The 14,275-nt window shown below is 35.3% G+C and overlaps 1 protein-coding gene across 2 annotated transcripts in view; it reads right to left on the bottom strand.

Annotated features, from left to right (window-relative positions):
- The window catches only part of DAGLA (diacylglycerol lipase alpha), a 147,342-nt gene that overhangs the window by 41,236 nt on the left and 91,831 nt on the right, over positions 1-14,275 (bottom strand). For both annotated transcript variants that reach the window (XM_081938903.1, XM_081938904.1), the window contains exons 4-9: positions 10,119-10,330; positions 8,766-8,867; positions 8,045-8,183; positions 5,996-6,083; positions 4,001-4,135; positions 2,859-2,936 (exon numbers count right to left, since the gene is read on the bottom strand). In XM_081938903.1, the coding sequence (XP_081795029.1) occupies positions 2,859-2,936; positions 4,001-4,135; positions 5,996-6,083; positions 8,045-8,183; positions 8,766-8,867; positions 10,119-10,330 (754 nt within the window). The remainder of the gene's footprint in view (positions 1-2,858; positions 2,937-4,000; positions 4,136-5,995; positions 6,084-8,044; positions 8,184-8,765; positions 8,868-10,118; positions 10,331-14,275) is intronic.

The following is a 14,275-nucleotide window of genomic DNA, read 5'->3' on the forward strand; positions in this document are numbered from 1 at the left end:
ACAAAACCTAAACAGTAATAGTAGTAAGATGCAGTGCAGTCAAAACTAGATTGGGCAAAGATCTTTTCCCTACTGCTAAAATATCATTAAATGAACTTATGCATAACTCCAAATATTTTTAGAGACAGAGAATTTGTAAGAATTGGAATCAAAAGTTGGACTTTGTTTTAACAAATGAATGGTTAAAGAATATTAAGTTATCATGATCTTAAGATGGGACTAATTCAATGACAGCTTTTTCCATATTTATTAGATACTTTGTAAAGCTTTTAAAAAGAGTAGGCTATCAACTTCATTATGCTGTAAGTGTAAAATAATGGAAGAGACACTTATGTAGATGAAATGTATTCATGCCACACTTATCCAATTTGGGTTTGTTTGTTAATGGTTTTGAGAAGAGTGCTGTATGAGTGAGTTGAAATTATGTACGATTTTTTTTGAATTTATCAATATATGAAGAACTACTGATTTATGAAGTCTGTAGTATACCAGAACATAATGTTCTTGTATGATAAAAAGACAGTCTATACAGGATTTACATAGAATACTGGATTGATGATGTGTATTTGCTCACTGATCATATACTAGTTCTGTGTTGATGTAATGGAAAGAGATACCATTAGAGATACGGTACCATTTCATAAAGTTTCATGAAATGTTTAAATATAGCTGTTTTCAAAATATGCATTGTGTCTTTTTTCTTAATTTTCTTCATTTATGTATCTTTTTTGTATACTAAAGCTATAAAATGTCTACATTTGAGGTTTATAGCTTTAATTCAAAAGAAATACTTATTTAACTCACAAAAGTCCCAGAAAATCTCAAATGGTTCTATTACCCAGATATAAACAGTGCTATAAGCAAACAGTCTACAATAGTTGATTCATTTGTACAAATAACTATAAATAACTGATTTGTACAAATAACTGCTTACAAAAATGGTTTACCTATGCCAGCCATTCTCAAAATGTGGCCCAGGGACTCTTCAAGGAGTCCACAAATCAAATAAATAAATATTTTAAAATTTCTCAATTTTAAATTCTAATATAGTAAATATAAATACAAATAACCCACATAGACCAAAACTCTTTGGCGCCTTTTTACTCCTTTTCCATATCTTCAGATGCTTTGGACCATAGGTCAACCCCCCTCTTCTCTGTGATAGCCTGTCAAGTATTGGAAGGCAGCTATCATGTCACCCCTGGGCCTTCTCTTCAATAGTTAGACAGACCTAGTTACGTTAACCATTCATCATATGATTTACCCTCCAGACCCTTTATCACCTTTGTTGCTTTTCTTTACACTTTTTCTAGGGCCTCAGGATCTTTTTTTGTATCGTGATGACCAGAACTGGACATAGTATTCCAAGTGTGGCTTCACTAGTGCAGTACAGATCAGTACTATGACTTCTCGTAATCTTGATGCTATCCCTCTGCTGATGCATCCTAGGTCTGCAATGCTTATTTTGGCAGCTGCAGCACACTGCTGGTTCATACTTAAGTGGTGATCCACCAGGATACATAGATCTCACAGTTACTACTGTTAAACCAGATACCACCTATTCTGAACCTGTGCATTTTATTTTTCCTGCCACTTTTTCTCACCACTGAACTGCATCTTTGATAGGTCCAATGCTCAAGTCTGTCAAGATCCTTCTGACTATTGAGTCTATCTTCTAAAGTTTTGGCAATTCCCCCCAGCTTGGTGTTGTCTGCAAATCTAATAAGGTCCCCATCTGCCCCACCTAAATCATTTATGAAGATGCTGAAGAGGTATCCCACTGCATGCTTTCCTCCATATAGATGTAGTTTCATTGAGGACTACGCACTGAGTGTGATTGATCAGCCAGTTGCAAATCCATCTAGCGATGATGCTATCTATTTCACATTTTTATATCTTATTAACAAGTAGGTTGTGATCTACTTTGTCAAATGTCTTCCTGAAGTCTAAAAAAACTATATTCCAAATATCTCCCCAATCCATTAATTTAGTCACTTTGTCAAAGAAGTCAGTAAGGTTTGTCTAGCATGATCTGTTTTTAACAAACCCATGTTGACTTCCAATAATCACTTTGCTTATTTCTAGATGCTTGCAAATCCACTGCTTGATTATCTTTTGAAGGATCTTCCCAGATATTGATGTGCAGCTTATTGGTCTGTAGTTTTCTGGATACATTTCCCCCCCCCCTTTTTGAAGATTGGAACCTTATCAGCTCTTTTGTAGTACTCTGGTAGTTCCCTGGTGCTCCAGGAGCTTTGTTTTGTATGTAGGAGCTTTCAATGGAGCATTTATTTCAGATTAGATTTCAATCTTTCAAGAGTTACACAATCCCTAAGTCATATAATTCTAATAACATTTAAATACTGGGCAATTTATGCTGCCTGCTCCTCTTTTAAAGAACTGGACAACGTTAGAAGGAAATTTCAAAATGCAATTAGGATACAGCAATAACTCTCCGATACATAAAAGAAACTGGAAACAGAATCACAGAAAACTGATGGCAAAAAGTACTCAGTGGTCCATCGAGTCTGCCCTTTGAGTCTTTTGTTTGTTTTTGTTTTCTTTTTAATTTATGAATTATTTTAATTATTAATTATATTTATTTTTTGTTTGATTTTTATTTATTTATTAGATTTACCTTCACTTTGACAGTACTTTACCTGTCAAATAGCATCTGTTGTTTGCTTTGGCAAGATACATTCATGTGTGTTGTTATGAACTAATAGATCTCTACCTTATCTAATAGATCTCTAACATCTAAGATCAGAACAAGAGTTCATCCAGGAAAGACAGAACAACTAATTCCTTTGATCCACTGAGTTTGCATATTGTCTGCAATAAACAATCTGATAACTTACTGAGTTTTTCAGGTCCAAATATTTTGTATTCCTGGTAACTGGCATTCCCGACAAGAAAGCTAGTATATCATTGTTTGCCTGTAAATCATATAGATTAGGGAAAAATGTAATTAAAATATTCAGCTTGTACTTAAGGAAAGTAAACACTTCTTTGTTTGAATTAATGTAGTTGGAAAGCATATTATTCTAAGTGTGTGCTGTGTTCTTCTCTGAATATTGGGAGATAGAGGGTTTTTTTACCTGAATCTGAAGCCTAGAAATGTATAAAACCAACTGTCAGTTTTGTAACATCTTATAGACAATTTTATTTATTTTTCACATGTCTGAACCACCCATATCCTTCAAAGAGAACGATACATTTATGGCTTGATTTTTGTGGACTAGAATACAAATATGATAATCTAATAAAGTGGATTCTAATCCACAAAAAATAGGCTTAATTAAAATAATTACAGTATCAGCCTTGAAATTGTTAAAAAAGGCTTTTGTGTGGGGGGTTGGGGGTTGGCTGAAGCTACCTAAATTGTTATGTAATTGATTACCACTAATTGTCATTGAACTTTCCTATGGCAACAGCTACTTTGTCTCTCGTGTCATATTCCCACCACTTTCACATAGTTTTAGTTGTGACCTATATTGCTGAGTTGAGATGTTTGGCCAACAATCTATTTTCCATCTTCTGGATGGGAAGCGAAAAAGAATGTTTAATAGGATATTTGCAACTATCTCTCAAAATAACTAATGTCTTCATTATCCAAATTACAGTATTTGCCAATACTCAATTGATCCTAGACATTCATTCAATGTATTCCTAGAATTAGTAGTCAGACCAAATTAAACTGTTAAGTGGTTAATTTAAAAAAAATCAGACCAGAGAGAATTAGTGCTTTATGGAATTTTCTCTCATAACTAACATGATATTTGAAAGACGTTTAAAATCATAATTTCCTCTATTTCAGTAAACAAATATTTATTAATTCAAACTTGTCAATAAGAAACAGCAAAACTGTTAAATAGCTGGGAAGTGAATTATGAAGTATTAGGTATTTTTCAAATGAAATGTATCACAGAAGGTAATTTTAGGTAATGATAGCCTATTTCACCCACTTTTCATTGTTAAAATGAGAATTCCTCACACTCACTTCATCCAATACCGCACTGCGTTTTGCCCTTTGTCGTTGACGTAGTAGAACAAGGCCTGCTATAATATCAGATGGGACTATGTCAAGATCTCGAAAAAATTCAGCAAAGAGATATGCAATTTCAGAGTAAGCATCCTGAAAGATCCAAAGAGGAAAAGGTGAAAAATTAATCTGCGACAAGCAAGAGACAAGAACTTGAAATAGTTGTTAGCTTGTTGGATTGCTAAAGGCGTTATGTTAAACCACAATGAAGTTTGCTTTTTTAAAAATTACAGTATGTAAATAATCCTTTATAACTTAGTTTATATGTGAATTAGACAACTATTATTGAATAAACAGTAATGCTGCCTTGGTATTATGTATAAATGCAGCAATTCTGGATTACCAGTTTCTGCACGTGGCTGAATGTATTGATTTTTATTTACATTAAACTTTTCTTCCAAGACATTTAAAATAACATACATAGCATAGTGGGACACGGTGGCTAGTGGGATGCGATGGCTCAGTGGCTAAGACATTGAGCTCGTCTATCAGGAGGTTGGCAGTTCAGCAGTTTGAATCCCTAGCACTATGTAACTCCCGTTACTTGTCCCAGTTTCTGGCAACCTAGCAGTTCGAAAGCATGTAAAAATGCAAGTAGAAAAATAGGGACCACTTTGGAGGGAAGGTAACAGCGTTCCGTGTGCCTTTGGCTTTTAGTCATACTGGCCACATGACCACGGAGACATCTTCGGACAGCACTGGTTCTTCAGCTTTGAAATGGAGATGAGCACTGCCCCCTAGAGTTGGGAACGAGTAGCACATATGTGCGAGGGGAACCTTTACCTTTACATAGCATTACTTCAATTTTTCTTCACTATAGTAGTCAAGAAACAATGCTTGAATCCATATATGATATGGTAAAAACAAGCCAATAAGATGAAGTAATATGAAATACTAATTACTACACATAGATAAACATATAATATGGTTTGCTTAGTTTTGGCTTAGCATGATATTGCCACTCTCTCATCATGAAAGTGTTATGTGAATCATGGCATTGTGACTTGTTCAACAAACCATGTTATATACTAATATTATGTAAATCAGGCCTGTGACACAATTTGTTGAAGGGCAGGCATTAAGCAAAATAATGGAACAGGTATTTGAATTAAGCAACACTTTCTATCTAATACATTATCTACTATATCACATTTGTCAAAACAACAATAACTGACCTAGGCTAAGATCCTCCCTCCAACCCTTAAAGCAACCAACTTAAGGCTTTCAACCCTAAACCTTGAAAACTCACAGGAAAGATATAATAGAGACCAACATTTCTTTTCTCTAGCGTCTGGAATTAAGAGAAAAAAAAATGTGTGTGTGTGTGTTAAATCAGGTAGTTTCATTTTATACAGCAGTATTTGCTATCAGTACACCTATGTGTTCTTTATTGTGGGTGAACATGCCTGCACAATTCAATATCATGTATCAGATACTACATATTAAGTAAGATGTCTTGACAGCTGCAAACAGGCCAAGATTAGATGGTTCTGAGGAATGTTATTACTACTTTTGCTAAATGTAAAATGTGGAATTCCTTTTAAAAGTTTCATGATTAAAAAAAATCTAAATAATTGATTACTCCATTTTAATTATATTTTTAGTAATAAAAGATAATGAAAGATTACTATATATTTTAAAATTAGCCAACTCAACAGTTTTAGGCCCCTTTGCAAGCTAAGTATTTTTCTTATATTAAAAATGGCTTCTTCTTTTTTTGCAACTAATCGAGCATGAATGAACAGCTTACCTGTAAAGGTTTCTTTGCACCAACTATGAAAAGCTTTTCTATTCTTACAACAAAGCACCACTGGATCAACATGCATGCGTGGAATATCCCCATAGGATACTTGTACCATATTTCCTCTCATTATCAACCACAGTTTTCAGACTATAATACTATCAAAATCATGAATTATATTTGTTTTTAATGACAAGACAGTAGCTGCTTACTGATTGTGAATCTTTTGTTCGTGTACAGCAGAGAAAAACTTTTAGACGGCGGGTCCAGCTGCTAGCCTGGCCTTCTTCCAAGCGATGCCTTAAGAAGAAAAAAATTACAGTCAAATGCAATCATCAGATCAAAAAGACATCAAGAGCCTAACATCAAGAATATATAAACACTGGAATAATATGGAATGAAATAGTGAACAGTTCTGAATGTCATCTGTCTTAAAGCTTCCACACAATAGTAGCAGATTCAGAACTCTTTATAATCTATAGTTATTTGATAAGGTAAAAGTAAAATCTCCTTCAAATACAGCTCAGCTCCTAGTAATGAAAATAATGTTCTTTTGCAACAGAAGAGAAATGGTTTCCCACTGTCTTGTTCCAAAGCTCTCTTTCTTTTTCTTTTAAACTTCCTAGTCCAGTTTACAGCTCTGGGATTTCTCAGTGGTCTCCCATCCAAATAGTAGCTGAGCCAACTTTGCATTATTTGTTCAAGTTCAGCCAATGTAGGCTAGATGCTGCCACCTGCAGGAATATAGTTACATTACAGAGATACATAAGTCGCCCTAGAAAAAGAATGTCAGGAATGGCTCAGATCGGAAAAAGGTGTTCACAAAGCCTACTCATGTCTGTTTCTCATTTGACTCATTGTTGATTAAATGAGTCTTTATGTTTAAGAGATAAAGGAAACTTTTCCCTTTTGTACCTTCCTCTCTTCAAATTCTTCAAGCTTTTCTGCCTTTGTGGATTTCTCAAAATATGTAGCTCTTACGTCAAATATAATCAGTGTCAGCATTTAATAAAAGATGGATTGACCCCTTATTCTGCATCTCAGTTAATACATTATGAGCATTTTTAAATGGGAAGTTCTGCTACTTAATTACTCAGTATCTTTAGCACTCTGTTTAGGTTCTCAACCATATTCTCCAATAAGGACTTCTGCTCAATTCAAATCTCCAATATAACTTAGGCAATATTACAGAAGTTTGATCCTCCATGGATTCCGAAGGAAAACAAAATGATGTAAAATGTTAATATTGTATGTTTGGTCAAAAATCCTATATCTTTGCGGGGGGGAAAATGTCACACTGGCTAGATTGAATTAATTAAAAATGTTTGCTCTATTTTAACTTCTTTATTTTTTAAAATAGAAAATTGCATTGCTGAAAATACCATTTTGTTGTCAAATACTCCTGGCTCATTAAGTTATGACAAACCAAATACACATTCTTTTATAGTTTTGGGTAAATGATATATAATGTATTTCATTTATACTTGGATGATCTTCGCCAAACCATTACCTTTTATTCTAATGTACATGATAGTATCATTGTGAGAAAAAAATTGACTTTTGCTGCATAGTAAAGAGGACTATAAATATTGCAAAATATATATTTTAAAGAATATCATCTGGACACCAAAATTGTGCATATATATATATATATATATATATATATATATATATATATATATATATATATACACACACACACATACATACATACTGTACATACTGTACATACTGTACATACATACATACATACATACATACATACATACATACATACATATAAAAACAAGACATTTACTATTTACAATTCCAAAAAAGTATCCCCAATACGTAAACTGCACTATTTGCTGCCATATTGAATACACTCATTTGTGCTTATCTACAGGGTTGAAAAGGGTTCAAATCCCTAGTGCCACGTAATGGAATGAGCTCCCATTACTTGTTCCAGCTTCTGCCAACCTAGCAGTTCGAAAGCACGTAAAAAATGCAAGTAGAAAAATAGGGACCACTTTGGTGGGAAGGTAACAGCGCTCATTGCACCTTCGGCATTTAATCATGCTGACCACATGACCATAGAGACATCTTCGGGCTCTTTGGCTTAGAAACAGAGATGAGCACCGCCCCCTAGAGTCAGAACGACTAGCACATATGTGCAAGGGGAACCTTTACCTTAAATTGAAAACAATAGATTTGCATCTATCTAAATTGCAAATCTATTTTATAAAACCCTGAGTCAACCTCTACAATTACAATTTTCTTACCTCAGGTTATATGTTCTTAGATTACGTTGTCTCCTCTTTGTGGCTCGCAATTTAACAAAAGTCCGTCCTGTTGGGTCAAATACGCAGAGGACAGTGATGCAAACACTCAGAATGACCACCCAGTTGCAGACGACCATTCCTAGTGAAACAGAGGAGACAGATGATAAGGCCCAGCTTGTAAGTGGCAGATCTGACTCATTTGTACTCTTTGCTTGAAGTTTATGTATTCTTTTCCAGAGAGTAATACTCCCTGTTTGATTTTCTTTGACAAGGTAAAAATAATTCTTGTATAAAATTTCTGATATTCTTGGAGATTCTGTAACATCATAAATATATCATAAAATATATTTAATGAGGGTTATCAAGCAAGCGCAATGAGTATAAATACTGTGAATAATAGTTAGTGACCCCCAAATAGTTACATATGCATTATACCACTTTGTTCAGTCTACATCTTCAGTCCTTCATAGGATCATGGCATATACAACACTTTTTTTTAAAGCACAGCCTAGTTACTCTTCAACAGTTATTTCCTTTCTAATTGTAATACTATTAATTGTTATGCCTATGAATAAATGTACATGAATGTTTTCAGCAAAACTAAATTACAACAGTGAAACAGCAAGACCTCAACAATTATGCTTGTTTAGGTCTATAAACACTTTAAATCTCAATACAATATGATGCGTACACGTGATTTTGAATACTTATAAAGACATACCCAAAGTAACACTCTTGGCAGTAACATCATTGCAGGAACTGTAGTACTGGGTTAACCAAACAATGCCCACAATAGCGTAGATAAATTCAATCACCAAGATTGCTGGTACAAAAGAATAAAGTGTACAATGGTATAACAACACAATAACAGCAGCAGCAGCAGCAGCAACAACAACAACAACAACTGATTTCACCATATTTCTGAGCATCAATTCTTAGCCAATGAGAAAAATATCCATTCTGATGTGTCATTCTAAATGGGATGATCTCATTGCAGCTACACCAGAAGACATTAGGTGATTAGCTTGCTTAGATATCTAATTATAGCATATATCTTATTCTATCGTGACATTTTATGATGATTTTATCATGGTTTTATCTTAATTTAATATTTTATCTCATATACTGTATTTCCCACATATATATTTTCTGATATTTTATTTAAACTTATATTTTTAAACATATATTTCTTGTTTCCAGTGTTGTATATCAGAGAGATTGCATGGCCTTTGTAGATGCCATACACTAAATAAAAATAAATGTCATTCTAAAACTTTTCACTTTTACCCAGATAAACATGCAATGTAAGTCTAGGAGAAAAATATTAAAGAATGATAATGGGGAACCTTAACTATAAAAATGAGCAAGGGAAGCATCCAAAATGTTTTATCTCTCTATAGCACATATATACCCACATATATGTAGACTTTTCTTTTTGGAGGCTTGGAGTGAATAGCATAATATATTCCACACACACTTTTGGGAGGGGTAGATAGGCATCAGATTTTTTTTACAAATGAAAGCTCATGGTAAGTGAACAAAGGAAATAATGGTGAGTTTGAGAAAGATAATTATAGTATGCGTTTCTTTTCACAGAATAGTAAACTATATTTACTTATCCTTAAAAGTATCATGCTAACATGTTTGTCTTTGCTGAACATAAGAAACAGCACACATGCACCGCTGTCAAGGCATCAGACAAAGTCTATGTATTTCATTAATGATGCTGTCCATTTTTAACAATACAAAAAATCATAAATGTGCATTCGCCCTAGAAAAATTGATACAGATTTTATGGAGGCATATTTTCCTATTTGGGAGAAAATAAGAGTATGTTTTCCCACATCTGCAAAAGTAATGAAATAGTGACTAAATTTGCAAATAATATTTAATTTCAGTAGCCATATGTCCAGATGCAGACGTCTTTTGGTGCCACAACTGAAAATGCCCTTGGATCACTCAGTGTTTGGAAATATTACGAATGGAGAAACCTTTGAGAGCATGACTGCAGCTCCATCAAGACCAAAAATTAATTTTAAAAATAAATAAACCCTTGACCGCTGCTGCCTCTTACCCAGTCTGACGTAGAGCACATATTGCATGGAATCCCGGGGTTCTGTGTACAAGATGCTGCCACGCATGCTGAGCCAGATGATTGCAACTTCAGCGATCATGCAGCTGAGCAAAATACCCAGATAGCCTCTGCCATGGTCCACCAGATTGAGAGAGCAGGTCTCATTGGGATTGTATGCCAGTCCAAAGAGCACCACAGAAAGGATGATGAACCTGCCGTACATAAGCCACATTCACTTGACAGAGCTTGAGACAATATATACACGACCAAAGGCTTTTAGCCATATAAGGAACAAGAAGCCTAACATTAATTAAGGTTTTTTTTCCAACTGTTGTGGTTTGTTTTGCTTTTATATGAATTGAGAAAGGAAATCTCTCTTTTTTTAAATCCCTGGGAATAGTTAGTGCTATATAAATAACCAAACTGTTTGCAGCTGATGAAATTAACTGCTGCCAATAAAAGCTTATCCCACAGTAAACTACTACTGTATCTCTAAGATACTGTAGTATGTATAATATGATATTCACAGATAACTTATTTTGATATTATTCATAAAGTAAATATGTCAAAGTTTCAATTCCTAAATGGACTATCATATTGCTTTTAGTCGATTTTAGGTATAGGGGGTTATGGGATTCTCAGGTAATAGAATATATCGCAAACCTGTATTTTGTTAATATTCATTTATGGGTGCTATGCATTCCTTGTGCTGCTGTAATAGTAAAATGCTGGTGGATAGCTAACAAGTCTCCCCCCCCCCCCGCCCACATACTGATTTCTGGATGGTGTCCCAGAACACACTCTGTTTTTCTCTGCAATACAAGAAGGGGGGGGGAAGGCTGCACCAATCCCCTTGAGATTTATCTGTCTCTCCATCATGTAAAGAAGCCTGGAAATGGGAACAGTAAAAACCTGCACATACTTCAACAGTCAGCAGAGGGCAGGCGAAAATGTTATCAGGCACACATTTTTTGATTCCCATATGCCAATTATATTGTTTTTATCCAGCATGTAATTTACCATGCTTGCCAACGCATGCACATGAGTGAGTGCACACACTTTCTCACTCTCTCACACACACAGTGCATCTTAACAATCACAGGCTCCTAAACGTCATACATTTATTTACTCATGAGGAACCTACCCAACAAGATGAAGATGACACATAAATGCCATTACCACCAACAATTATTGTTTTGTCCATGAACAGCAGAGTTTGGGAAACAGACATTAGGCTAGCAAATACTAATCTGTTTTATATTAGAACCTTGAAATCTCACAACAGAAAACCCAGTCTCACAGCAAAAGAATCCTGAGGTCAGATATTAACATTAGGTATCAGAACCAAGGAGAGATCAATCCTTTCACACAAAACCCCCCTTTTCTACTCTGTTAAATCTCCGATTGGGAGTAGAATAGAGTTGGAAGGGACCAACTCCCTGCTTAGGCAGGAAACCCTATATCACTTCAGACAAATGGTTATCCAATATCTTCTTTAAAATTTCTAGTGTTGGAGCATTTACAACTTCTGGAGGCAAGTTGTTTCACTGATTAATTGTTCTGTCAGGAAATTTCTCCTTAATTCTAAGTTGCTTCTCTCTTGATTATTTCCACCCATTGCTTCTTGTCCTATCCTCAGGTGCTTTGGAGAATAGTTCAACTTCCTCTTCTTTGAGGTAGCCCCAGAAATATTGGAACACCGCTATCATGTCACCCCTAGTCCTTCTTATCATAGGACTAGACATATCCAGTTCCAGCAACCATTCCTTATATGTTTTATCCACGAGTCCCCTAATCATCTTTGTTGCTCTTCTCTGCATTCTTTCTAGAGTCTCAACATATTTTACATCATGGCAACCAAAATTGGATGCAATATTTCAAGTGTTGCATTACCAAGGCATTATAAAGTGGTATTAACACTTCACATGATCTTGATTCTATCCCTCTGTTTATGCAGCCGAGAACTGTGTTGGCTTTTTTGGCAGCTGCAGCACACTGCTGGCTCATGTTTAAGTAATTGTCCACCAGGAATCCAAGATCCCACTCACAGTCACCACTATTGAGCAAGGTACCACATATACTGTACCTGTGCATTTTGTTTTTCTTGCCTAAATGTAGAACGTTACCTTTTTCACCACTGAATTTCTTTTTGTTAGATAGCGCCCAATGTTCAAGTCTGTCAAGATCCTTCTGTATCTTAAACCTATCTTCTGGAGTGCTGGATATTTCTGCTAGATTGGCGCTGTCTGCAAATTTGATGAGCTTCCCATCTATCCCCTCGTCCAAATCATTGATGAATATGATGAAGAATACTGGGCTTAAAACAGAGCCCTGTGATACCCCATTGCATACCTTCCTCCATGTAGATGCAGTTCCATTGAGGACTACACATTGAGTGTGGTTGGTTAGCCAGTTACGAATCTATCTGGTGGTGATGCTGTCTAACCCACGTTTTTCTATTCTGTCAAGTAGTAGGTTATGGTCTACTTTGTCAAATGCCTTACTGAAGTCCAAGTAAATTATATCAACAACATTCCTCTGGTTCACTAGTTTTGTCACTTTGTTAAAGAATGCAATAAGATTAGTCTGGCGGGATCTGTTTTTGACAAACCCATCTTAGCTTTTGGTTATTACTTTGTTTGCTTCTAGGTGTTTGCTGATTCGTTGCTTGATTATCTTTTCCAGAATCTTCCCTGATATTGAGGTCAAGGTGATGGGTCTGTACTTTCCTGGATCTATTTTTTCCCTTTTTGGAATATGGGAACTATATCAGCTCTTTTCCAGTCCTCTGGCAATTCTCTGGTGCTCCAGGACTTTGAAAGATATACTATATTTTTCAGAGTATAAGATGCACCTTTTTCCCTCAAAAAAGTGGCTGAAACGGGGCATTTCTTGCTCAATTTTGCCCCCCCCCAGCCCCCAGGAGCACTCTATAAGCCTCCTGTCTTTTAGAAAAAAATGGGTCAGTTTTCACGAAAAACGGGCCGATTTTTGCTCATTTTTGGAGGGGCCCACTCCCCAGGAGCAAGCCTCCTAAAGGTTATGCCCTTTTTTTGAAAAAAAAATGGGCCTGTTTTCGTGAAAAACGGGCCGTTTTGGGGAGCTCTGCAGAGTGCAATTTTTTTTTGGATTATTTACCTCTTCAAAATCTGGATGCGCCTTATACTCCGAAATATATGGTAGTTCAGTGGTTCTGAGATCACATCTGCCAGTTCCTTCAGAACCTTAGTATGTAATCCATCTGGTACTGGTGATTTCAACTCGTCTAGGGTAGACAGGTGCTCACTTACCATTTTCTTCCCTAGTTTAACTTGTGTTCCTAATCTGTTTTTTGTGGTGCTGTTTTTTTGTGGTGCTGGAGTGTCTTGTCTGTCCATCCACGCAGTTTTATTATTTTTAACGTCAACCAACTCAACATACTGTATATCTTCATCTCTTTTCTCACTTCCATCAACTTCTTGTTACATTTTGTATAATAAAAAGATCTGAAGATCTCAAAAATGTGTTTATGGTTTTGTATATATTTATTTCTAATAAAGATAACACCAATGTAGTTATTCAATTTTTTTTCTCCTTGGAATAAGTATGACCCACTTTAATTACAAAAATATTAATGGGCTGATATGGAAGAATTGCATTTGCCTCTAATCAGGTGTTGAGCTTTCAAAAAGCCCTGCTTTTAATAGTTTCTTAATGATTGCCGACATGGTTTGGCTTTCTCAGTGGTAGTATCTACATAGAAACCAATTCTTATCTTTTCTTTTGACACTGACAGTATGATTTGAATGGATTTATATATTAATTATCATCTACTACAACCATGGGTATAATTTACAGCTGTGCAAAAAAGTCCTGCATGCTTTCAGTTTTAAGCTGTATTACATGTTTAATCTACTTTTCACTCATAGAAACCACGCAAAATTAGTATTTTGATGAAAATTTCTGTAGTCGGATTGCGATGCATAATTTTTATTAATATAACCAAAGTCTTTTTAAGGTTTTGAGTGAGTTTATGTGCTAAAACAAACACAACTAGAATTTTGGAGAATATTAGGATTGAAAGTAGCCAATTAGCAGTGAGCTTTGGCTGACCAATCAAAATGCAGAGGCTAAATCTATGAGCCAATCAATGTTGTCATACTCTCTGACTATAAATA

This window comes from Natrix helvetica (assembly GCF_964273705.1).
Source record: "Natrix helvetica genome assembly, chromosome: 1".
Lineage (NCBI taxonomy): Eukaryota > Metazoa > Chordata > Lepidosauria > Squamata > Natricidae > Natrix > Natrix helvetica.